The sequence below is a fragment of the Paramacrobiotus metropolitanus genome, unplaced genomic scaffold (genome assembly GCF_019649055.1).
Source record: "Paramacrobiotus metropolitanus isolate TYO unplaced genomic scaffold, Prichtersi_v1.0 Parri_scaffold0000009, whole genome shotgun sequence".
Classification (NCBI taxonomy): Eukaryota; Metazoa; Tardigrada; class Eutardigrada; order Parachela; family Macrobiotidae; genus Paramacrobiotus; species Paramacrobiotus metropolitanus.
Genome location: NW_026570229.1, coordinates 2,046,538 through 2,072,032, shown reverse-complemented (window position 1 = coordinate 2,072,032; position 25,495 = coordinate 2,046,538). Strand labels below are relative to the sequence as shown.

General features: G+C 43.5%; 1 protein-coding gene and 5 non-coding genes across 6 annotated transcripts; 5 read left to right on the top strand and 1 right to left on the bottom strand.

Moving 5' to 3' along the window:
- The first annotated feature begins 132 nt into the window (after window positions 1-132).
- Window positions 133-251, top strand: LOC129583186 (5S ribosomal RNA). Its single transcript, XR_008689764.1, has one exon. It is a non-coding gene; the product is annotated as a 5S ribosomal RNA (ribosomal RNA).
- Window positions 252-3,973: 3,722 nt separating this feature from the next.
- Window positions 3,974-4,092, top strand: LOC129583176 (5S ribosomal RNA). The gene has a single exon (XR_008689760.1). It is a non-coding gene; the product is annotated as a 5S ribosomal RNA (ribosomal RNA).
- A 163-nt stretch (window positions 4,093-4,255) lies between these two features.
- On the top strand, window positions 4,256-4,374 carry LOC129583180 (5S ribosomal RNA). Its single transcript, XR_008689763.1, has one exon. It is a non-coding gene; the product is annotated as a 5S ribosomal RNA (ribosomal RNA).
- Window positions 4,375-4,537: 163 nt separating this feature from the next.
- On the top strand, window positions 4,538-4,656 carry LOC129583175 (5S ribosomal RNA). Its single transcript, XR_008689759.1, has one exon. It is a non-coding gene; the product is annotated as a 5S ribosomal RNA (ribosomal RNA).
- Window positions 4,657-4,819: 163 nt separating this feature from the next.
- On the top strand, window positions 4,820-4,938 carry LOC129583168 (5S ribosomal RNA). The gene has a single exon (XR_008689753.1). It is a non-coding gene; the product is annotated as a 5S ribosomal RNA (ribosomal RNA).
- Window positions 4,939-5,194: 256 nt separating this feature from the next.
- LOC129582948 (protein capicua homolog) lies at window positions 5,195-24,695 on the bottom strand. The gene is made up of 13 exons (XM_055474580.1): window positions 24,309-24,695; window positions 20,637-21,056; window positions 18,164-18,378; window positions 15,828-16,440; window positions 13,182-13,929; window positions 12,858-12,880; window positions 12,252-12,533; window positions 10,857-11,455; window positions 9,417-10,006; window positions 8,845-8,944; window positions 8,441-8,628; window positions 7,296-7,771; window positions 5,195-6,687 (listed from the first exon to the last, which is right to left on the bottom strand). The coding sequence occupies exons 2-13, from the start codon at window positions 20,869-20,871 to the stop codon at window positions 6,488-6,490; spliced, it is 4,269 nt and encodes a 1,422-aa protein (XP_055330555.1). The 5' UTR covers window positions 20,872-21,056; window positions 24,309-24,695; the 3' UTR covers window positions 5,195-6,487.
- Between the last annotated feature and the right edge of the window lie 800 nt (window positions 24,696-25,495).

Below are 25,495 nucleotides of genomic sequence, written 5' to 3'. Positions count from 1 at the left end.
ATAGCAAACTATATTTATTTTATTTATATTTTGTTAATTATTCACACAAATGTATTTAATTAAAATGGCTTTTTATTAATTGTGCCGGGTTGATTCGGCATCAGAACCGGTGTTACAAATATCTAAGCATTTGTCTACGACCATACCACGTAGAAAACTCCCGATCCCGTTCGATCTCGGAAGATAACCTACGTCGGGCCCGGTTAGTACTTGGATGGGTGACCGCTTGGGAACACCGGGTGTTGTAGACTTTTTGCCTTTTGACTAGACGACTTTTTTGGCCTGTTAGTTCACTATACTTAACTTGCTTATATTTTGTTAAATATTCAGAAAAAAGTATTTTATTAAAATGACTTTTTGATAATTGTGACGACCATACCGCGTAGAGAACTAACTCCCTTATCATTGTTATGGCCTGCAGTCACGCATGTACTGTATACAATTGCGCGCACCGGTAAAAAGGAGCTCACAACAATTGCATAAACAATCTTCGCGTAGTTATCTGTGTTACTGTAAAAGACGTCTGTTTTGTACGTTTATTCCTCAGTATTCTGCTGAAGTTGTATTTGAGGGATTCAGTACCTGTAATGAGCGTGTACAGCAAAGATCATTAATGGGATTCGGCAGTATTCTCTGTCGTGTTAGTGTACAATGAAGGAAATACGTTCACTTATCATTATCCCGATCGATCTCGGAATACAACTTAATTGGTTAATACTTGGATGGATGGCCGCTTGGGATCCGGATCATAGGGTGTGGTAAACTTTTCTCCAATTAACTAGACCGCTGAAATATGAGACCTACCTATAGAATGTTCGCCTGCTTAATCAACCGTACAGCTCCAACTATGACCGGAAGAGAAAAACTAAGCAAACATTTCCCGAGGTTGCAGGCAGGACTTTGCCCATCTTCGACTTTTCCCATCCCCATTTCATCCCCCTCTGTCGTGCGCAACTCCCATCCCAGGCCATCTCCAACCACCTTAGTTCACCAGCCCTGTCCAGCTTTGAGGCTCCATTTTCAGCCCATTTTTTAAAAAATTTTCAGTACTGTAAATTGTTGAAGATTAGCAAAGTGAAAAAATTAACGCGTAAAAATCAACCCGTAGCGCAGAAATTCCAGGCGAATTTAGAATATTAAACAGCAAACAGCTTAAAATCCGCGCGGAGCGCGGAAATTTTTTATTTTTTTCGACTGAAAAGATGAATTTCCGTGAGTTTTTAGCTAAAAAAATCATGAAAATTTTAAAAATTTATTTAAAAATCATTTTTTCTTGATCCCATCCCATCTTCCAACATTATCAGCCCATCTCAGACCATCCGCTGCTTGTCCTCATCCCATCCCCATTTCATCTAAAAAATGGGATGGGCTGGAAAAGATGGGGAAAATTTTCAGCCCAACCAAAAGATGGGCAAAGTCTGTGCCAGCAGCCATCAGTATCTCGGCTAGTGTGCATGTTTTGCCCGCTGTGCTGCTTTGCATTATGGAGAAGGTCCACAGCGCTAAAGATACGCTGGGCATATGCGCAGCTTTATTTTGCAAGAGACGGGGGCGCCGTTGCATGCACGGAGAAAGCACAGATCGCCGTCCACAAAAAAGCGGGCATTCCACCATCTGGGCGGCGGTATTGCCGCTGACGTTATGGAAAGTGCTGATGGCGGCATGACGACTAGCTTTGCGTCGCTGTGGATGGTATTGGTAACCGGCGGTGCTGTGATTATATTATGGATATAAGTTTTCGTTGGGTATGCCGGGTTTTGTTGCGAAATATTTGTTCCAGGTTTGAGGGGAGGAGAAGGCCAGTACTAGGTCACCACAGGTACGTCGCCTGCTGGTTGCGCAACCGGGACCGCCGCAGCGAGTGGTTTGTCCAGTCGGCGTATGCCCATTTCGCGCAGCCTCTGCAGCCATCGTACTGTGATGTGTATACAGAATCCCTACGCTCATGTGGCATGTAATTTTTTCGCTTTTCGTTTCCTCTTGCGCTCTAGTTATAGCTGTATCATATTATATGATAGCAATATTAATTGGTGCACGTAATTTTATTGGCACACGACGGCATTCTATTAGCCAATGGTCATTGTCTAGTACGGGTTGTTCTCGTTAAGGCATCTTTGGGTGCCGGATGGTATTCGAGCTCAGTGGAGCACTGTTATAAGATTAACTCAGATTAAGCATTGTAATACCAACAAACCAAAGATCTGACCTCCATGTGATTACATTCACGGTTTGCTTCTGGTTTTCGCTTTCGAGTGTGGTACAGGCGTACAGCTAGTGATCACTGTGACTGTCACACCTCCTCGCCTGTCCTGACCTTTGCCGACATTCACAGCCATCTTCGGACTGTAATGTTGTATAGCAGGCGACCTTTGCTTCTCATTTATTTGTACTCTTCCGTCGGTCTTTGTACTTCCCAGTATTGCCTGGTGACAGGATCACGCTTATCGATTCTTCCATCTAGCGTGTCGGAGCAGGTAAGTATAATATCAAAACTTGTGTGTTTATTTCTCGTGATTGCAGCAGTTCCTGTCTTGCTCCTAATCTACATGGTTAGTTATGCCATCCTCAGCATTCGCAGCAGTTGCAGATAACTGGAGGCTCTACCGATTGTGTCGCTTTCGACTTTTCGGTATGCGTAAAACGGACTTTTGCAGACTCTAACTTTCGCTTTGGGCACTTTACCATAAAACATTTCAGCGTTTCTTTCGGTATATACGGCCAAAAATCTGAAACAATAATATCTTAGAAATATAAAAACTTACGGAATTTAAGATAGCGGAGAAAGCAAAAAACGCTTAAAATGCTAAACAAATAAAAATCTAGAAACCTTAAATCTATAAAAGCTATAAAGACCCGCAAAAACCTAAGAAAACATAAGAAAACATCAGTTTCCTGCCGGAATGGCACTATGTCTAAATGTGCTCATGCCGAAAGGCCTTGACGAAATCTCCCTTTGTCAGCGGTTGCAGAGGCAACCCTTGCTCCCCTCCCCCTAGGGTTGTCATCACGTCATCACACGCTATCACAATCACGCCGATTTCCTGTTCCCAGTCCCATCATGCCAAAGAATTATGGTTGTGATAATGTGATGGGAAGAATGATGGGATTGGGAAGTGATGGAATAGTTTTCCAGTGCCCGAAAATATGTGTTTTAGTGCCAAAATTTACTCTGCTTCAGTTATTCCGCATAACGTTTTCGCGCTACAAACTTTTCTTCTTTTAAAAATCAGGCGAGCGGTGCCTGGGGAAAACTTTATAAGAAAGACCTTTAGCACTTTTGTCATTACGGTACGCTACGCCTCTTCCACAACAGTCCATTTGATTTCATTGATAATGCCTTTCTCACTTGTGATAACTGTCTTTACAACATTTATACTTTATGAAAACAATAAAATATTTTGTTTTCGAAAAAATATAATTCATTAAAATTTATTTTATTTTCGTCCCACCAATCCCACTATTCCCATCACTTCACGATCACAATCCCATCACATCCCACCTCAAAAATCAGGGTGGGATGACAACCCTACCTCCCCCTGCAGAGGCAACCCCATTTTTCTGGCGTAAAAAAACGGAGCGCTTTTTTACGCCAGAAAACCGGTATCGAATTTCAGCACGGAAATGTCGTTTTTCTTCTCGATACATTTAGCCACATGATTTGACAACGAAGATGTGTACTTCCAGGTTGACAAGGAAGAAGCATATTGCTGCGTGGGATGTCGAAAGCTGCTTTGTTATTTGCTGGTCTTTAGTGTATACAGATACTTGGATGGGTGACCTCTTGGTAACGCCGCGTGTTGTAGACTTTTAGCCTTTAAATGGACGGCTTTTTGGCCTGTTAGCTAACTACTTAAAATATTTTGTACGTAATTTGTTAACTATTTATGTTATTGTATTTATTTTAATTGGCTTTTTCATAATTATGCCGGGTTGATTCGGCATCAGAACCGGCGCTGCAAATATCTAAGCATTTGTCTACGACCATACCACGTAGAAAACTCCCGATCCCGTTCGATCTCGGAAGATAACCTACGTCTGGCCCGGTTAGTACTTGGACGGGTGACCGCTTGGGAACACCGGGTGTTGTAGACTTTTTGCCTTTTATCTAGACGACTTTTTGGTCTATTAGCTTATTATACGAGTACTGATTTTAGTTATTTTTTCTTAATTATTCAGTATTTAAATTTAGTGGGTTTTATTAATTGTGCCGGGTTGATTCGGCATCAGAACCGGCGCTGCAAATATCTAAGCATTTGTCTACGACCATACCACGTAGAAAACTCCCGATCCCGTTCGATCTCGGAAGATAACCTACGTCGGGCCCGGTTAGTACTTGGATGGGTGACCGCTTGGGAACACCGGGTGTTGTAGACTTTTTGCCTTTTATCTAGACGACTTTTTGGTCTATTAGCTTATTATACGAGTACTGATTTTAGTTATTTTTTCTTAATTATTCAGTATTTAAATTTAGTGGGTTTTATTAATTGTGCCGGGTTGATTCGGCATCAGAACCGGCGCTGCAAATATCTAAGCATTTGTCTACGACCATACCACGTAGAAAACTCCCGATCCCGTTCGATCTCGGAAGATAACCTACGTCTGGCCCGGTTAGTACTTGGACGGGTGACCGCTTGGGAACACCGGGTGTTGTAGACTTTTTGCCTTTTATCTAGACGACTTTTTGGTCTATTAGCTTATTATACGAGTACTGATTTTAGTTATTTTTTCTTAATTATTCAGTATTTAAATTTAGTGGGTTTTATTAATTGTGCCGGGTTGATTCGGCATCAGAACCGGCGCTGCAAATATCTAAGCATTTGTCTACGACCATACCACGTAGAAAACTCCCGATCCCGTTCGATCTCGGAAGATAACCTACGTCGGGCCCGGTTAGTACTTGGATGGGTGACCGCTTGGGAACACCGGGTGTTGTAGACTTTTTGCCGCTTGTGTTGTAGACCTAGAATCTTTTTTGGCCTCTTAGCTAACAATATAAGTAAGTGCAGTATGTTTGTACAGTATTTCTTAATTTTTAATAAATGGTTTTTATTTACTGAGCCAGACTGATGTGGCATCAGAACCGGCGCTGTAAAGGCCTAAGTATTCGTCTACGAGCATACCACGTAGGAAGCTCGTTTTACTCGCCCAAATTCGAAAGTACGATACAATTCCGCGATCGAAGACGGTAATTTCCGAGTATTTTATTTCCCAAATGGCATATAGTTACCGATATAATTAGAACGCGTTTCAGCCTATAAAACCAGCATTAATGAAAGAGACGTGTAGATATCAAGACGTTTAAAGCCAAAGTGTTCATCGCAACAACACTCGAATCTGAAGGCAAACCAAGCGGGGGACTAATACCAAAAGGGACCACCATCAACAGGGTGCAAGAGCCACAGACAACCAAGCGCGCCCAGAATACTATCAGAACATCGCAGCAGCATACAATCCAGTGTACACTCTTTTCATATATATAATTGTATTAATTAACTCCGCCATCCCTCCATCACGACACCAAGATTCCTTTGTTTCGTAACAAAACAAACCAATACTAAAAGATATCAAAAAAACAGCCCCCGCATTCCAGTCCATCGTTCTCCTCTCCCGCCACGAGAAAAAAAAAACACCAAACAAAAATCCCCCGAAAATTCACCGAAAAAAAAGAGAACACGCGCGAAATTATATAAAACTCAAAAAAATCAATTAATCCAATCCCACCGAATTGTTAGTGAACTGCGTGCGTATGACGGTGAAAACCAACCAGAAAAAAATGCCAATGAGAGAAAAAAACAGAAGAAAATCGCAACCGTGAGAAAATGAAAATCAAGTAATTTCTATGCTTTTTTCCGTCCTTTCCGCGCATCCATTTATAAAAAACCCAACAACAAAACCATCCCTCAACGTCTCGCGCATTCTCACAACTACGGAACGGTAAAATAAAAATAATTCCCGCTTTTATCCTCTCATCCCACGGAGAAAGAGAATAAAACGGAGAAATCCATGCGAAAATCCGGCATTTTTCTGAATTGCAGGTGCTTAATAATTCCACACACTTATCACAATCAAATCGATCAAAATGTCCTCTTCGAAGAGGACCCACCGCGCAATCAATCCTGGCAAAACAATCAACAAATCAATTTCCGATCCGTGTCAGCTATCACCAATCCGGTCATGAAAATGGGCAAAAAATCATAAAATCAACTCGGCGCATTCGGCAGTTTCCAGTAGCACCAGAATCACTTAACATGAACCAGTACAGGGAATCTTCCATCCTCCGCCGGATTTACCGCTCGCCAAAAACACTATGATCACCGTGTGCCCCGTGTGATACAGGGAATCGGTCGCATCCATCGAGAATAATAATAAATTTTGTCTGCAGATTGCTCTAGGTAATGGCAGTGAAGGTGCGTCAGTATCATCCAAGAAACGAAGGAACCACGTGGGAAAATGCAGAATGAAGGGTGAGTGATGCGTGCTGTGTGTGTTAGTCGTCGCCGGTGTCCGGGTGGCGGTGGTGATGCGAGGCGGCCGGGTCGGGCGGCGGCAGCGGCGGCGGCGGTCCGGCCAGGTGCGACTGGCTGAGGGCCATGAGTTTCTGGCGGACTTCGCGGATCTTCAGCTGCAGACAGGATTTCGTGGGGAACAGCTCTTCGTGCCGCTTCTGGAAGGCCGTCGTCTTCTGGGCTGCAATAGAAATTCAAAAAAATGAGAATTATTTGTTTCTTAATTTTATAAAAAATTAGCAACGGCAGCTAAAATTTATAAAAAAAAATTTGTAAATAAGTTACAATCTAGAAAAACTGTGAATTAAAAACTTTCGCAAAAATGGGTGGAAATGAGAATAAACAATAAAGGATTATCTAAAAAAAATGCTCAACAACCAGCAAAATTTTATAACAAATTAAACAACAACTGAAAACTGACTACACAGCAATTTAAGAAATAAATTTCGGAAAATATTAAAGTCCAAATAGGAGAAAAAAGTTTATAATTTTAATTCTCTCAAAATTCACTGAATGAATTCAAATGGAAAAAAGTGAAAAAACCTTACGATTAGTAAGAATGGTGGAAATTATCGAGTAAATTCAACCGGAAAACAAGGAAAAAATTCATATTAACAGGAAAAAAATCAGAATAAATTCAAACCCCAAAAAAACCAAAACTTCAAAAAGAGCAATGAAAATGGATAGACAAACCAAACCAAGCCAAAATTTGACGAAAAACACAAAACATAAAACAAGAAAATGGACAGTCGCGCCATCGACCTTTGGGACAACCTCCGCAATGCTTACCGGTCGGGAAGAAGGTCCCCTCCTCCTGGAACAGCTCCATAACAGCCTGTCGGCGCTGATCCAGCGTCTTGCGCAGCGACGAACTATCGGCCGGAGTACGCGGCGTCCGCGGACTCTCCAGCACGCCGTTCTCCAGTTCGGCCCGCATGGAGTCGCTCATGGTGGCCAGACTGAAGGAGCTGCCGAAGAACATGTTCCCCTCCGAGCTGGTCGACGCCGCCGACATGGGTCCGGCACTTAACAACTTGGGCGACAGGGCCGCGGTGTCCAGGCTGCTGCTGTTGGGCGTCACCGGCTCCAGGTCCGGGTCGGTGGTGGAGGGACGGGAGACGCTGGGGAAGCGTTTCTTGCGGTAGCTCCCCACCAACTCCTGGGCGCTGGGCGTGTTGACTAAGAGCGGGGACACCGGTTCGCCTTCCACGCGGAACTGTGGCAGCTGGTTGAACCGGCTGGCAAAGTCCACTTTCGACAGCACCCTGCAGCGCGCCATACAGTTAGTTTCCTTACGATTAGTTTATATTAATTTTTAATTAGTATTCTACCTCATTTTCTTAAAATTTTCTGACTTCCTTATTTTTCTAAAACTTGCCTTCAATGCCACTGCATACACCCACACATCACTAACAACACCCAGCGTGCAACCAAAATTTTCCTTACTAATTATTTAAATTAATTTAAACTGTTTTCAAGTGCCTCAATAACCTGCTATTGGTGTTGCATTTCAAAAGCTGATAGTAACTTATTTGATTTAGGCGCTAAAATTAAGGTAGTTAACGCAAAAAAAAATCATAATCACTTAATTACCATCCGCAAAAAATTCATTTTAACGTCCATTTTTTAAAAACAAAACGTGTATAATAAAAAATAACTCAAAAACGCTTGGCTAGAAAAACATAAGCTTTTGTAAAAGACGCTTACATACAATTTATATTATAAAAATATACCAAGAAAAAATACTTTAAAATAAATATTCCAGAAATTACTCCGGCAAAATAATTGTTCAAAAAATTCAGTTAAAAAAATAAATCGCCGTACAATCGATTATGGAAAACCGATAAAAATCGATCTGTTGTTAAAAACGCACGCGAGCCCGAGAAAAAGCGTTCAATCCACGAAAAGAGAAAATAATTCCGTGTAATCCTCACCGTTCGCGCTCCTCATCGGCCGACTTGCGGAACAGCCCCACCCCGCCCCCGCCCGCCTCCTCCTCCTCCTCCACGGACCGCGAACGCGTCCGCTGTCCGGGCGCCCGGCCCAGCTGCGCGGGGGTGGGCGCCAGGACGAACAAACCCCCCTCCGTCCCGGCCAACGACGACGACGCTGATGAAACCATCTACAACCAATCACAGCCCATTGCGCAAACCACCTCCCACCTCTCTGGGGATCAACTCAACCAGCCAGTCCCCCAGCCACAACCGTAGCAACCACCAAGGCACAATATACTCAAGCATTCAACAAGCACATGACGATCACGAAGGCTTACATGAACAATGAGAGAAGCGAGACTGACTGTGAAGCACCCCAGTGTTCTGAGCAGGGATTAGCACACCTTTTTCTCATCCGGCATATCCGGCGCTGGATCGGGGGTCCGCTGCGCCGGCAACGCCGTCTCCATCACCGGCCGCATGCCCATCGGCATCGACAGCACCCTGCGCCAATACATACCAGTTACCACAATTTTTATCAAAATTACGCTGATTTAATTATAAAAAAATGCTGTATTTTACTGGAAATTTATTTCTTCAGAAATCGGAGAAAGATCTACTTGATTCTGCATCCAGAATATTTTAGTAAATCGATAACAATAACAGCCTGATCATGTATAACTACATTACAGAAGGTGAACTCTGTCTTCTTATTCATAAGCTATAATATTTCAGTATTTTTTGCCATAACAAAATAATAATAATTCTAAAATTTCTGTCAATTAAAAGATTAAAAAATCGGAATATTTCTATTAAATATAATAATAAATCGGAAATAGAAAAACAGAAAATAAAGGAAACAGAAAACAATTCGAATATTTCTATTAAAAAAGATAATACCAATCGCTACATTTTCATCAAATAAACGTAAAAAATGTGAAATTGTATAGCCAAAAGAAGAAGACAGTGTACTCACGATTGATAAGGCCAGCGCGACACCACCCCCATCCCGCCGATCCCGGGCCCGATCAGCATCGGGCGTTGCGGCGGCGCCTGCAGGTACACCTTGGGGCCGCCCATGGCCAGCACGTTCTGCTGCTCCGCGACACTGCGGATGACCCCCGGCGAGGCGGGCCGCACCACCGGGACGTAGTTGAACCCCGGGACAAAGTACTGGTACCCCCCTCCGGGCGTCGTGATGATCGTCGCGGGCCGGTTGGGCGGCGGCGTCATGGCGGCGCTCAGCGTCTGCGGCGCCGGCACCTTACTGGCCATGGTGAAGACCACCGCCCCCGGGGGCGGTGGCTGGCGCGCGGCGTCCATCCGCAGGGGGGACGAGATGCTGGGGATGTTGAGAAACGGGGAGGCGACGCCGGAGGGTTTTTCGTCGGGGGGCGGGGTGGTGGAGCGGGAGGCTTTGGTGGTCCGGCGTTTCTTCGTTTTCGTCGGGGAGGACGGGAGCGACGGCTCGCGGTCCGTTTCCTCGCTGACGTCTTCGCCGTCCTCGTCGCGCCGGGACGAGGATTTCTTCCGGTCTTTGCTCGTCCACTTCCAGTCGGGATGCGCCTGGAAATAATAAAAATAAATAAAAATAATAAACAAAAATAAATAAATAAAAAAAGGTGTAAATGTACATTTATACATATATAAGATTAATGATATAAATATAATAATTAGTTATATGGATAAATAGTAGGATCGCGATTAAGATTTTAAATTAAGTACAAAAATTCCAAAACGGCATAATAAAAACCATTTAACAAACAACACTTCCCTTCGGTTATTTTGAATAATCTAATGTATCCTCAATGTGCCTTTCTGTTAAAACTTAATTCTATCGTTTCAATCCCACGCTTTTCTCCGCGGTGTCATTCCAAAAATCAAGATAGGAAAGTGATTTTTTGATAGAAAACGGGAAATAAAAAAAATTCTACCGATTGCATATTACTGGAAGAATCAGAAATCTAGACTTTTCAAGTCGTGAGACAAACCCAAACGCCATTGCACTACGATGGTATCACAATAATTCACAAGCGCAACGAGATTTAAAAACCAAGTCACGCTTTCAGGCTTTCACACCATTGACCCTATCCACAATTTCTCCGCGTTGATGGAACACCAATATTAATTTTCTCATACAGAAGAAAATAATTAAAAATAAATCAAGAAAATAATAAACAAATCAAAAATAAAATCACACTACCGTTAAAGGTCAAACCGTAAAAAATCATCTGAAATCCGGCGATCCAACGAAACAATACAATGAAACAAAATCAATTTTTATTTCCGTTTATTTTTACAACCTCCTGTATTTCGTAAGCGGCAAGAACAATACAATAAAAAAAAATACTACTGAATAATTACTTTTTAAACTTCAACTGCACACTGCGCTTCCCGCTCAAGAACGAATGTTTACCTTGAAATGCGCATCGCGAATCTGCCCGGCCAACTTCTGGTACTCCTTCTTACTCTCCGCCTCCAACGCGTACCACCACTCACTCAGAATCTTCGACACCGTCCGATTATCCTGATTGGGATAGCGCTGGTGCACCAGCGGCCGGTGCCGCTTACTGAAGATCATAAACGCGTTCATCGGGCGCCGGATATGCGGCTGGCCCTCGTCCTTACTGGACGGCGACGGCGGCAGCGCAAAATCCCCTCCCGGGCCCCCTCCGCCGCGGCCCCGACTGCTGGAGGGTTCGTGGTCCGACGTCTCGAACACGTCGTCCTCGCACTCGTCAATCAGGTCGCCGCCGCTGGGCGCGCCCGTCCCGTTGATGGTGGTGCTGACGGAGTCGTGGCGGACGGTGGTGGTCCCCACCGTCACGGCCGGGGAGCGGGTGTGGGCGGGGCGCGGGTCGTCCAGCAGTTTGTGGTGGGTCTTCCCGCCGTCCTCCTTGTTCGTGTCGTCCGGGAGGAAGGGGACCAGCTGGTGCCAGGGGAAGATGGGGATGGGCACGGCGGGGGTGGGGACGGGGGGCGGGGCTGTGTCGGTTGGTGGGGCGGAATTGTAACCTGATAAATAATCCACCAATTATTGGCACTATTTCGGCTGCGAAATTTGTTATTTCATTTTTTCCATGAATTATTTTAAAATTTCTTTTAAAGGCAGAAATTTTTATCAATTACCAATTAATTCGGAGACTAAAAATTAGGAAGTAATTCAGGGATTCGAATGTCCCCGTGATACATAAAACAGAATTTCCGGTAAAACTGCGAATATATATTTTCCATATTAAAACTGCCTCCCTCTGTCCCTCATGAATCAACAAACATACTGGTCAAATACGAGTATTTATCGAACTAAATGTAGTTTATTCGGCGATTTAATTCTGTGATTTAATTTCTCCGTAAAATCAACATGTTGACAAATTTTATAAAAAGAAAGTTGCATACCTAATTTTCTCCGGCCACCGCCAGTTCACTTGACAATTCACATAAAAGCCTGCGCTGACCCAAATTAATTAAACTTATTTATAAGCAATTCAGAATCACGTGAAATTCATTAAAAACTGAGAAAGCTGGTATGTTTCCCGGTTTAATAATAATCCAAAAACAATAAAATTAATAATCTAGTCTAATCAAAATAAGAAGTCTCATCTGAATTAATTCATAATAAATATAATAATCTAAGACAATAAAATTTCATTATATTCCCGTATTGTTTTTTGCGTAAGGACCAATTTCTGGAAATTATTATTTTGATCGTATACAATAGGCCGAATCCAGCCACTTTCCAGAATGAGTAGTGAGTATAGAGTGCATTTTCTGGGTAATGCAGTACAAAATCTAGTGCACAGCCGGCACTCACCGAGTGGATGCCCCGTCGGCTTATCGTTATTGCGCAGGCCATTACAGTAGCCGTTGAGACTGACAGAGACGGATGGGACGCCGTTTGACCTCGCGGCCTCACTGCTCTCTTTCTCCCCGGCCTCCACCGCGACGGCGGCTGCGGGTGCCGGCAGTGCGCCGTTGCTGGCCCGTGGCGGCCCGTAAAATCCCTCCATCTTGCCGGGATTACCCAGGAACGACGGGCTGAATGTACCGGCGATAATGGAGCCCGGCTGGCGTGCGCCGCCGTAGGCACTACTCGCTACACACACAAACACACCACCATCAGCACAACGTTAGCGTAAATGGAACTACAACTTTTCGGAGGCGAATAATCAATACACATTACACGAGAAGTTTTACATCGTTAAATGTAGTGCATGGCGACGGTTTCTTTACAGAAAGCGGTTATTGCCGAATAAAAAATAACAAAAAAAACCAGATTTTTCCCCAGCGACGTAATTAAGTTTCTTGTGTTAAGAAACAAAAACAGTTTAGGAACAACACGCGGGTTTTTGCCTGCCGATCACAATTTCTAAGTTTAACAGAAAATTAACAAATAAACAATTGACGTATCACCAGTTGCAAAACAGCAGGATCAAGCAAAATCTAAAAAAAATTAACAGTTAATCAAAAATTAAATAAAAAAAGCGTGTACATTAAAAGTACATAATAGTATTGATCCAATTAGTTAAACCACACTGAATTAAGGAATTAATCCAATAAAAAATGGAATAATTCTCAAATGTAGCAAAATGTGACCTTTTTAGTATTCTTAAATCAGGAATAATTCTTAAATCTCTTAGAAATTCATATTGAAATAATTATTGAAGAAATCCCGATTAAAATAATTATTCCAGCGCACAAGCCAAGAGTCCCACTCACCCGGCACCGGTATGTACCCCATCACCGTGCGCTCCTCCACCCCCACCGGGGGCTCCCGGTGCGACTGATCCCCCGCATCATCACCACCCCGCCGCTCTCCGTCTCGTCCTCGGCGCTCTTCGTCCCGCCGCCACTGGACGCCTGCCGCTCCACCACCAACCCGCCCAACCACGACTCCGACCCACGACTCCCGCTCTCCACCTCCCACTCGTCACTGCGCTGATGACTGACATTACTCGTCCCCGAGGCGTGCTTCACCCGCTGCTGTGCCAGGCCAAAATAGAACCCCCCGGTCCCATGGCTGGGAGAGGACGCCGGGGTCACCGCCGCCGAGGAGGACTTGCTCTGCATCGACAGATGCCGACTACAGTATCCCCTTCGCTGCGACTCTTTACTGCAGCCTTTTTCCATGCATAACTTGCGCCACTGCTTCCCGTTGAATTTTTTCCGGATCCCGTTGGTTAACGAGATGACGTCGCCTTTTTTGTAGCCCCGCGGGGACGGGGAGTTGGCGTTGCTGTTGATGGGGCATTCTGAAGAGGCGTTGGAGGCGCTGTTGTCTAATAAAAGGGCGCTGGAGGGCGGGAAGGCCAGGGGGGTGGTGTCCGGGAGGTGGATTTGCAGTTTGCTGGCCGAGCGGGATTGGCCCGGCGTGGAGGCGTTGGAGTTGTTGTTGCTGGTCTCCACAAAGTCCACTTTCAGTTCGTCGTCCGAGGAGTCCGGCGGGCTGGGCTCGGAGACCGTCGTCGTCGCCGGATTGCTGACTATCGGACCTGCATGAAGATTTCCAGATTGTGTACACTTCTATTTAACAAAATTTTAACCGAAAAAAAAAACAAATTGTCCACATTAATCAAAATATATTTTATTAGAATGATTTTACTGAAATGCTGAGTACGGACTGTAAAACAGCGGTAATCTACCAAGTTACTAACGGTAACGGATATTGGAAAATATTAATCCCAACCGTTATCAACAGTTCGCAAGAACATTCACGCAAAATCCAGAATTATGTATTCGTCCGTCTGCTGAGCAAATTAAATGCATAATGATCTTCCAAAAAATCGTGAAAATTTCAAACTTTTAACCTGTGCAGCAAAATAACATGAACACTGATTTGCTATTCTTTAACTGTATTCTTTTTGTTTTTTACTATTTTCCCCGGCATCTTTATTCTTTATATTTTTTCTCCTTTACGTTTCGTCTTAATTGACACAAAATCGCTACCAGGATCGTATAATATTATTCATGGGAATCAATGTATCAAGTTCAATGTTCACAATGTATTAAGTCTCAAGCTGCGAAAACGAAACCCTGCTGTTATGTTTTTCACTGCAAAAAATCGCCAGATCATTATTTCCTAGCACACCATTCTTCGTTCAATTTTTTCTCTTACTCATCTTCGCCCTATGATTTTTTCCTCATCCACACATTCAACCTCCGCAAAACACGGCCTGACCAATTTTTCTCAATGTATGCCAAACACCCGACCAATGCCACTCTCAAAACAACATCTCCAACAACTAACAACCCTCCCCGCCACACACAAATCTCCGCCTAATCCCACACGGATCACCGCCCGCCACCGCCACCGCCAGCACACGTGCAGCGCGTCTCAATGTCATCCGCGCTCAACCGATCACTAACCCGTCTCTCTTTCTCAAAAACCCTGTCCTCAACTCATTGAGAAACCCAGGCACCCGCATCACACTGCTCTCTTACAACCAATTCGCCGAAATATCCACTGACATTTTTCCTTCCAACTGACACATGGCCCGCGGCCAATATTTTTCTCTCTCGCACTGCATTGCAAAATCCACCCGCACCCAAAAAACCCACCCGACAGCATCGCCGGCATAATTATACGTCCCTCCGATCAATGCAACCCTCACACTGCCGACAACATATCATTAAACCGGGCCAGATGACTGTACCACTGTTTATTCTCTTCCCTGCTTTTTGGACCGCGAAAATAAAATCGATATTTTCCCCGGGTAACCCTGCGGTGGTATCAATGGCATTTCGCAGTGCAACTGAATTTCTGCTGACGGCGTCCAGACAACAGACGCGCTGTGCCCGGGTATTGTCGGGCAGAAAACGCCAGAAAGGTACCGCTTTCTCCGCTATGGGACAGAATGAAATTATCGATTGTCCCCGGCAATGTCGGCCAGCTTTTTGGCTGGTGGTTTGTACCGAGTGAACCAGAATTCACCTTCAATTTACTTCAAAATTCTGTGGTTGTATGCGCAATTGCGCATTGCGCATTAAAAAACATTAACCTACACAATTTTCTAATTCTTTTTCAGTAACTGTAATTAACTTCAGCCCAATCGAAAAATCATTTTCTTAATCTAACTGGAAATTCCAAAATTAATTGCACTTTTTCAGAACGCAGGAATTTCAACAACGCCAGCCAAGCAATCCAGAAAAATCAGTAAAAAGAAAACGCGTTACTCATTTTACGAGATTAATTTCCATTTAATGATATCTATACTGAAATGCATTCACTTCTCTCGTTTGTTTTCACAGTGGAATGAGCCACTCTTCTACAACGCATTCGTAACATCTACGCTGTTGTGGGAGATAGAAAGCCACAACAAGTTACAAGTTATAACTGGTTTTTTAAAGCACAATGCGAAAATAAATAGCGAAAAACCGCCGCCACCCTTACCCGTATTCAGATGCATTGCTGGCTGCATGGCGCCGGTCAGGCCCGGCGCCCCATTACTCCCCGCCATCCCCCGTCCCCCACCGGCCTGCCCCATGACCATCAGATCCTCATACCAGGGCGGCCGCAGCAGGCGAATGTGCAGACGCGAGACCGTGACAATAACGAGATCATGATTATCCATCCGCTGTGCTCCTCCCCCCTCCTCCCCCAACACCGCGGCCGCCGCCGTACTAACCGCCACCCGCAGCACCGGCGGACACTTGCCCGTGTCCACCCCGCACACCGTCCCCTCCACGTACACCCGCCGCTCCCCGTGGCGGACGCACACCCGCACTCCGACGACCAGTTCGGCGGCCGGCGGACTCTGGTCGCTGATCACCGGACAGGGCTCCGCGTGCAGGACGTTGGGCACGCGCAGGTGCCGATTGCCGTCCACGGCGTCGTCCATCACAACGTCAATATCATGGGTGGTGGCCGTCGTGTTGAGGCCGTGTATCACGCCCGGCGTGTACACGCCCACCGTCCCGGATGCCGACCGGACCAGCACCCGCTCCCCGATAAACTCGTCCAGCGCCACGCGGACGCTATTGGCTGCCGGCGCCGTGACGGGAGCCTGCCAAATATCAACATGTCATCTGCTAAGAATTATTTTTACTTAATTCTAACAATTTTTTTTAATTTAACCATGAATCTAATTTTCCTTATTTGTCCTAGTTAAACTTTTCTTTGTTTCGGCGCTGCGACGGGAGCCTGCCAAACATTAACATGTCATTTTTTCCCATTTATTTTATCAATTCTATCAGTTTCTGTTTAATTTTTAATTCTCTTTTTATTTTTTGTCAACTGAAAAAGACATTCATATAAACTCGTGCGCTACTGACCATCGACGCCGCAACGGGGCTTGTCAAAATGTCAGCAATCAGCATGTCATTTTTTTCCATTTATTTTCATTCAATTCTTCCAAAATTTTTAAAAGTGTTTTACACTTAATTAACTGATAAATTCAAGACATCTTTTACCTTTTAGCATTTTATTTTTTAATTGTTCCTATTTTTTCCACTTTACTATTCGATAACTTCAAGGCATTTAAGCCATTTAAGCGCACGTGAAACTGCGTTGAATGATGATTTTATCGGCGCGACGGGAGCCTGTTAAATGATCCATAGAAGGAATTTTATGCTTGTATTTTTCCCAGAATCTTCCAGAACGACCTAATCCAGGGACAGAAAAAATAATTTACTTCGCGCCTATGGCGTTTCACTGAAAGTCAGCCAGAAATTCTAGAAAATTCACAATTAGAATAACGAGATAACGCATGACGTGATACCACGCCTAAATCAGTTATTATTCGATTATTCCCACAAAACCATCATTTTCTGCAGATTCTAATCAAATTCAGTACACAGGAATGAAACCAGTCCGTGCCCGCGATGAAATTACACACGGTTTAACAATGAATCCGGTGCAATAAACCGTACTCGTTTGGTGACTGGCGTACGCGAACGGAAAATCGATCCGATAATTCACTCGCAATAGTGCTTGCAAAAATACGCGAAAACGCTGCCTATATGATTGACACCGTAGTAATATGCACCTGAATCAACACAAAAATAACTCTACTATTTTTATGACCCATCTATGCCATAAAACCCTGGTGCGCTGCGTCAACATGCCCTGCAATTTTACGATACAACTCCGTTCTGAAAATCACGGGAAAAAATTCATTTACAATAAAAACACCAAGCAGCTTCCCGCCAACTTTTTATTCACTTCAACGCAATTTCGCTTTACTTTTTTAATCGATATAAAGCAATCGGAAAGGAAATCGCGCAAAAATATTTTTCTCAGGAAGCAAGTGAGGGAAATTCAAAAAATGGATAATTTAAATAAATTTAATTTTCATAAAATTCAATTTTGTCTTGTATAAAATTTCAATTTTTGTTTCCTTACTGTTTAACATTTTATCAATCGATGCCATGAAGGTATTTATTGATAAAAGGAACAGCGGTAAACGATTTTTCTCCGAAAGCAAAACACCGGAAATTCAAAACAGAATTATAAATATTGTTAAATTTTCAAAATAGAATTTTAAATATAAAATTTAATTTAATGAAATGTAATGTAATTTTGGCTGGTATTAATTTCTATTTTTTTTCCTTCCTGTTAAACATTCTATTAATCGATCACCCTCAAGCCATTCGTTCATAAAGCGAGCAGCGCTAAACGATTTTTCTCCGAAAGCAGCATACAGGAAATTCAAATATTAATCATGCTAATGGAGACTTTTGCACTAGTTGTCCATAATAAATGTGGCATTACGTAAGTAAGTACAGTACCTGCAGTGGTGGCGCATTGCCGGCCGCCTGCCGGTCCAGAATCCGTCTCTTGGGTGTCAGTTTGCTCATATCGGCCGGCGATCCCGTCGCGCTGGCGCTGGAGGAGGAGATGACCGTCACATCCGGCTCCGTCGTCTTCCGCTTCTCCCCGCCGCCGCCGCCGTTCTCCACGCTGTCGAACGGCGACCGCGCCATCACCGCCGCCATCTCCCCACCTAGAATAGATACCCACACCCATGTTGACACAGATTGACCTTTTACAGATTATTTTATTGAAGATTTACCATCCGAGTAACAAAAAACTGCAAGCTCAGACATACTGCATAATATCTGAAAATTTATTAATAATCAAGGTAACGAAAATAAAATTTATACAAAATTGAGTTCGAGGGCTTCCTCCGAATTTCAGGAACTCGGAAGCCTTTACACAACCTGAACATTTAAGAATATTTTAATAAATAATTACCACCCATCTAACAAAGTCGAAAACTGCAAGCTATCTAATATATTTAAATTGTTTCTAAAATCAGAGCAAGGACAACAAATAATTAAAGTCGAAGTCGGAGGCTTGCCTAATTTTAAGAATTAGGAAGCCATTACACAGAGCGAAACAGACGGGTCTTTTAAAAATATTTTAATACGTAACAACACCCGGGCAAGCGCAAAAACTCTACCTAATATTATTCAAAACTTTATTAAAAATCCAGAAAATGAAAAAAATATTTAGCAAAACTGGGATTCAGAGGAAAAAAGGCACGTTGGCTTTATAAAAATATTCTGATAAGCAACAATCACCTGAGCAACCCAAAATGCTAGCGCAGACACACAACTTAACATTTAAAAAATTATTAAAAATCAAGAAACGGAAATAAAATGAAAATTCACAAAAAAATTAGGCCGAAGTCAATGGCTTCCTAATTCCTGAAATAAGGAAGCCTTCCGCCGGCATATCATTCCCTGATTAACCAACCCGACAACCGTCGACGTCAGCACCGCGACCAACCTGCTTATTGCGAATCAGCCATGCGTACGCGCACAGTGGAAAATAATACACAAACATTTTGCCAAATCCCTCCATTCATTCCGTCGAACGAGCGCCGCGCCAGATGCGAGCGCAACACGATGGAGGAGGGAGGAAAAAATACTACGCACTGCGCTCGTCAGCGACTCAGCGCCAACATACAAATCGGTCAAACTATGGCGCTGGCGATTTTCAATTCACTGCGTGCCGACCTTCACTCATTTCCTCCAGCCATTTACACAATCTTAATCTGTCTTTTCAACCCAGTCGCAACGCCGCTCTCCCCAAAAATAAAGCCACAAAAAAATTGGGAAAAATAATCACGATGGAAATTAAGTCAACATTTTCCTGTTAAAAATACGCCCGCCGCGGTTCCGGGAAAAACACACGGTTAAATAAAACATTTACGGGAAAAAGCAACGTAGCGCGAGCCAATTATGGTGTGTGTGAATGTAGTGTGTGTAGAGAATCGCCAAATGGAAATAGTACATGTGGAACGGAGCAAAAACGGCTGTAAAAACGGATAGTGTAGCTGTGTGTGCCTGCGGGCGACCAGTAGCACACAAACTCGATAATGACATACGATTTGTTACACACTACGCGCCAACCACATAATATATTACCCTCGCTGAATATTGTTGCCGATTCGCACACACACACCGCCGAATAACCGATACAATCTCTACAATGGACAGGTAATTTTCGACCGCGGCTATTTCTCATTTTTGCTCCATTGCGGGCAACACCAATCTCCGGACAAAATAATTACAAAAGAGAAATGTCAAAGCAATTTTTCGATTTAGTTTTACAGGTATTCTTCGAGCCATCTAATCTAGGTAATAGTTTTCACGGAAAAATAACAACAAGTCGGAGCCTGTGGCGATTTATCAAGTTCAGCCGGCATATCCGGAAAATTCAAAATCGTGCTGATTTTTCTATTACGGTTTTACTCGCACCATGCAAAATATTTGGCGAATTTCCCAAATAAATTTACAAAATTCTGAAAATCATTTTTCACTATTTTCACAAACTCAACCTCGCCTAAATCTAAACAAAACTGCAACTAAAAATTCAAATAACACTCGCTTGAGATAAACACCAGCCGTCCTAAATGCAAGATTACGACATTTATTTTATCAATAATAAATCATTTTATTACAATTAATCATTCAATGTTTTTTCTAGCCGCTGAATTTTGCGTAGCTTTGGGTGAAAGTTCCAAATGTGTCATTAATTTAACAGGTAAAAAATCTGAATAGATCGAACACACCCTCCCCACAATTATTTATATTGTGGGGAGGGTGTGTTCCACACCCTCCCCACAATTTCACAATATTTATATTCAATTTTATAAAAAAAAAGTAAAATTTAATATTTATTTTAGTAATAATTACCCATTTAATTCTTATTAATCACCGAATATTTTGCTTTCTAGCCGCTGGATTTCCGTACCTTTGGGTGAGAGTCCCAAGCGCGGTGGTGGTGGAATACGCAACGCTGAATCCGGGAGGAGCAGCGCGGGATGCTGCAGATGTTGCAACGGCACCGCGAAGGGCGAATCGGCGTCCCCGTTGACCTTGGCCGGGTCGCTGCAGCCCGTCGTGGAGTGGGCGGACAGCGTGGATGAGGAGGACGAGCCGGAGGAGGCGGATGAGGGGCCGCCTTTGAATCGGAGGGCCATGGCCATCACTCTCTGCTCTCAGTCACTGGGCCAGTGCGCGGCTCCGGCTGCTGCTGCGACGACGACGAGTGCTGCCACCTGACAGACCGCGGAGTCCGCGTCTAGGCATCTGACAAAGCCGCCACAGCCCAAGGGAAACGGATCACAGTATATATACGCATCCAGTGGATAATCGTCACTGCATAACGTTTCTGCAAACAAAGCGAACAGATCCCCATCAGAATAATTATGCAAATAAATAAGCATTTTGTCTGTGTAAATTTTACATCTATTTCATTAGTTTGTCATTGTTATGTGTGATGTAAAACTGAATTATGTATGCAAATACTCCATGAGACTAATGCGGGCGACAGCAAATTTGACCTGGGAAAATTCTGAAAAATATTCCGGAAAAGTGCGTCATCAGTTAGAACTCATTCTACAGGATTTTTTAAGAACAAAATATGGTGCGACTAATGATACAAAATTAAGAACTACTATCTGGGCGTATAGAAAAATTCAGAAAAATTCTGATAAAAATATGAATTTAAAAAAACCGCAAACTAAAAAGACAAGAAAATTTATTAAGAAAATTCTGATAAAACCCGGTAACCCTATACATTAAATTTTGATAAACGGCGCACGAAACGTACAGAAAATGTTGAACAAAACGAAAAAAATAGGTCTCCAGCCATAATATAAAATTAAATTTAAAACAATTAGGAAAGATAACGCACAGAAAATTCGGAAAATAATTGCTTCCCCCGTAGAACTAAATTCAGAAAAATTCCGAAAAATACGAATTAACGCCGGGAAGATGTCGAACAAATTCTGGTAAATAATTTACTAGGTTTTGCTCAACGGCGCCCTGTTTCCGCTATCGATTTCGTAAAGCACCGGAGACAATCGCCTAAGTCAGCGCCGGCGCATTGGCCAAGGATTTCGCGCATAATCGAATATGAAAAGCGGTCTGTATTCTTGCGTGGCACACACACACAAAGTATTGTACAAGCTACACCGGAAACCGATTCTCTGCTGCTGCGTCTTGGAAAATTACATACGCCGAAAAATCCGTCGACTTTATTCGGCTGCAGCACAAAGCATCCATGCCAGCGGAAAAGCAGCAGCCGCTGAACGGATGCCAGCAGCAGCAACACAAAACCAGCTCCGAAGCGAAGGCTTTCTTGCGGAACAGCGAACGCCACTCAATTCTCTACACTTGCACTATATATTTTCCAATCCGCCGCCAACGCGTTATATTAAGCGGATGGAAAACGAGAGAAAACGGTATAAGAAAAACCAGTGGTACCGGGCAGCATCACTGATGGAGAAACTGGAAAAACACGCAGCCCGGCCTCAATAATCATAAATGGAAGAATACACGTCTTTAAGCGCTGCACACATTATTATTATCGGTGAAAATGGGGACAAATATCTCTCTCTCTCTCTGTGTCTCAGTCAGTCGCTCTTTGCGTTGGCCTCTTTGATGATGAGTGTCAAAAGGAAGGGCACACTTCAAGGTCGCACATTACGCAATTAAACGCTGAATACGCGAAGAACGCAGCGTACCAGTTTAATCCTCTTGCATCAGCACAAAAACAAAGGACAGCGAATCACAAACCGCCGTGCCGCGTAAAGCTAGTCATACACAGTGTGAGCTCATCGCTTTTAAACAGGCCGGATGAGTCATCGGCTCTCTCTATTCACGTGTGCAGCGCGTAGTACGCCGTACGTACGAGTGCGGTAGAGCCGATTCGTACGCACACACATCTGGCACTTGCACTCTCGCGTCAGTCAAGCACAGCGCTCGCGAGGAGAGAAAAAAACCGATAAAAAGCCAATAGCCAATGATTTATGAGCTGAGCCGTTGCAAGATTATTTTATGTCAAGTTTATTCAACGACCAATATAACCCCAATGAGCGCCCATAAAATTTATGCCGATGGAAACAAAAATACTGCAGCTTTTCGGGTTTTCCAAACCAGTGCAAACTCATTCTACTTCTCCCAGACGGTATAAAAACCACCGGCGCCATTCCATTTTTCAGGGAAAACATTCTTTTCTTTACATACCATCTTCACAAAATTTCCGGAGAATTTTCAGCAATTAAAATAAATTTATTACAACGGAGATGTGAAGACAATTTCAGACGTTCAATTTTTCACAAAAATTCCTTGAGAATGTTATTTTAAAATGAGCGATAAAAATGCAGAAAAACTTATTGCAATGAAGATCAAAACAGTTTTTTTCACTGACGTATTGCGGTGCGTTTTTGTACTGGAGAATCAATAAAAAACGGCCTGCTATTCATACACTGATGCGTTAGGGCCGCGCACAACAACGCGTACAAACATGGCTACGGGGCGATAATTAGGACTGGCAGACAAAAAACGCAGCATGCACTATAATTAACTGGGCTTTGTTCACTTCGCTACAAAATGCCGTAAATCTTCCTGCACACTGCCAGCTCCACCCACACACATTTCGTGGAAGCCATTGAATATGGTTCCAGCATTTCCGCTGATAACAATAAGACACCGATAAACAACTAATTCAATTTTACGACCGAATTCTCAGCCAACCTAATTTAATTTTAGTTTATTAAATAACTAGTACTGCAAGAACCAATAATTAACTAATTAATTTACTAAAAACAAAACTGGAAAAATCGATAATTCAAAAAATATATAAGCATCAAGGTAATAAAAAAGTTGTATTTAGTTCCAATAAAAACCTGAATGAATTTTTTTTATCCTGGTTTTTTTCAGAAATCGGTTAATCGATAATGCATCAAGTAGTAAAACTGCAAACGCACATAACGAAGAAAATCATAAAAAACACGAATCCCGAGCAGCCAGTGTCCCAGCGCACGCCAAGCGCCAGCCGAATGAAAAGTGTCAGAAGAATAGAAGAGAAAGAGAACCGGAACAATGGCACGCTATCGCCGATGAAAAGGAGGCTAAATAGGAAAAACACAGCAGCAGAGAGAATAACAGGCTGACAGACAGAGAGAGAGAGACAGAGAGAATGCGGCTGCCAGCCTCACACAAGCTTAAAATCAATAGCGCGCACACTCGCCACTCCCTGTACCGCTGCAGTGACAAGGCGAAAAACGAACGGGAAACCTCACGCGATGCGCCGTATAAATTCCCCCTGATCAGCGGAGTGCCTCAGCCTGCTGGATGAGCGCGGATCCAGGGGAGCCTGGCTGCACCGGGCCGGGCCGATATATTTTCGACCTTCAACCGCGGACGTCCAAGGATAAATACACACGGGCTGCGCGAGATGCCAGGATGCGATTAGCCTGGCCGCGCGCGCTGATCAATACCGTTCTCGCACCACTTACTACATTACTTACGCACTCACAGACACACCGCGATCCCGTTTTCGGCCAGCCCACGCAGTTATTCACGAAGGGAAAATTTTTTTCAGAAAGGGAATACATTTCTCCTGCATATGGCTTACCTGTCGCGGGGATCGGGACGCCTGTTGAAAGACCAAGAATTTTTCAGGGGCAAATGTAATACTGCTGCTCTCAGCGTCTCACTGTTCACTGTCACTCAATGTTGTTGTCGATGGTGTCAATGAAAGACTGCGGGTTTTTTTATTATACTGCTTGCTACCTTGAACGGTTAAACCAGTATGCTATCGGAAATCAACACGGGGATGAAAAACAACACACACCGAGAAAAGGAGAACAATTCATATTGCCTTGCCATCGGCAAACCGTGGTAGAAAATATTCTCGTGCCAAGAATATGTACTGGCATTTTTACCGTAATGCCTCGCGTAGTAAAAATTCTGCTTTTAATGCACACACAACCAATACTGTACGACTCTCGGCTCTGAATGATACTCGATTGGCAGCTTGAATAGCATAGCATACACAGCAGGCAGGCTCTGTGTGTGTGTCGCTCTCTCTCTCTCTCTCTTTCTGCGTCTCTGTGTGCTGTTTACGGTGTGTGTACTGTATGAGTGGCGACCGACTACGCTGCCTTTTTACGATCGCGCTGTTGAATACTACGCAGCTGTACGTACGTCGGTGCAGCTGCGCGACGGGCGGAAGCGCTCGCACGGGCTGGGTACACCGCACAATATTAACAAACATAAACCGGTCCTGCAATTCAACAACAATAAAAAATTATTGTAGTGGTTTGTTGTGAAAAATACGATGGGTAAAATTAATCAAGTACAGTATTTAAGAAAAAAATCATAAAGCCGGCTCGCTTGGCTCGCCGACGGTTTATTAAATGCATTTCTTTGATCTATGGCTTCCGAAAAATTCCCATTTATATTACTCTTATGATCTTATCACGTTATGTTTTATTAATTTTTTATAAAGATTTTTCGCATAAGATGATCGGCTTTTCCAAGAATTTCCGCACAAATCAGGAGAATAGTGGCATAAATAATTCGGTGCACTTACCTTCGCACTGCTGATAGCGATACGGGAAGAAAAAGCGCTACTCGTGTTCTTGACCAAAATTTCTATTACGATAAGCAGTTTCAAGTGCAGGCACACCATTTAATATTAATCTACCGCGGCGCAAAACGGTTGAGCATGATGCAAGTTGACGTTGATCATCGTTCATCGATATATATACATATATATACGTATAATATTATAAAAGCCAATTAAGTGCGTGGACTGGT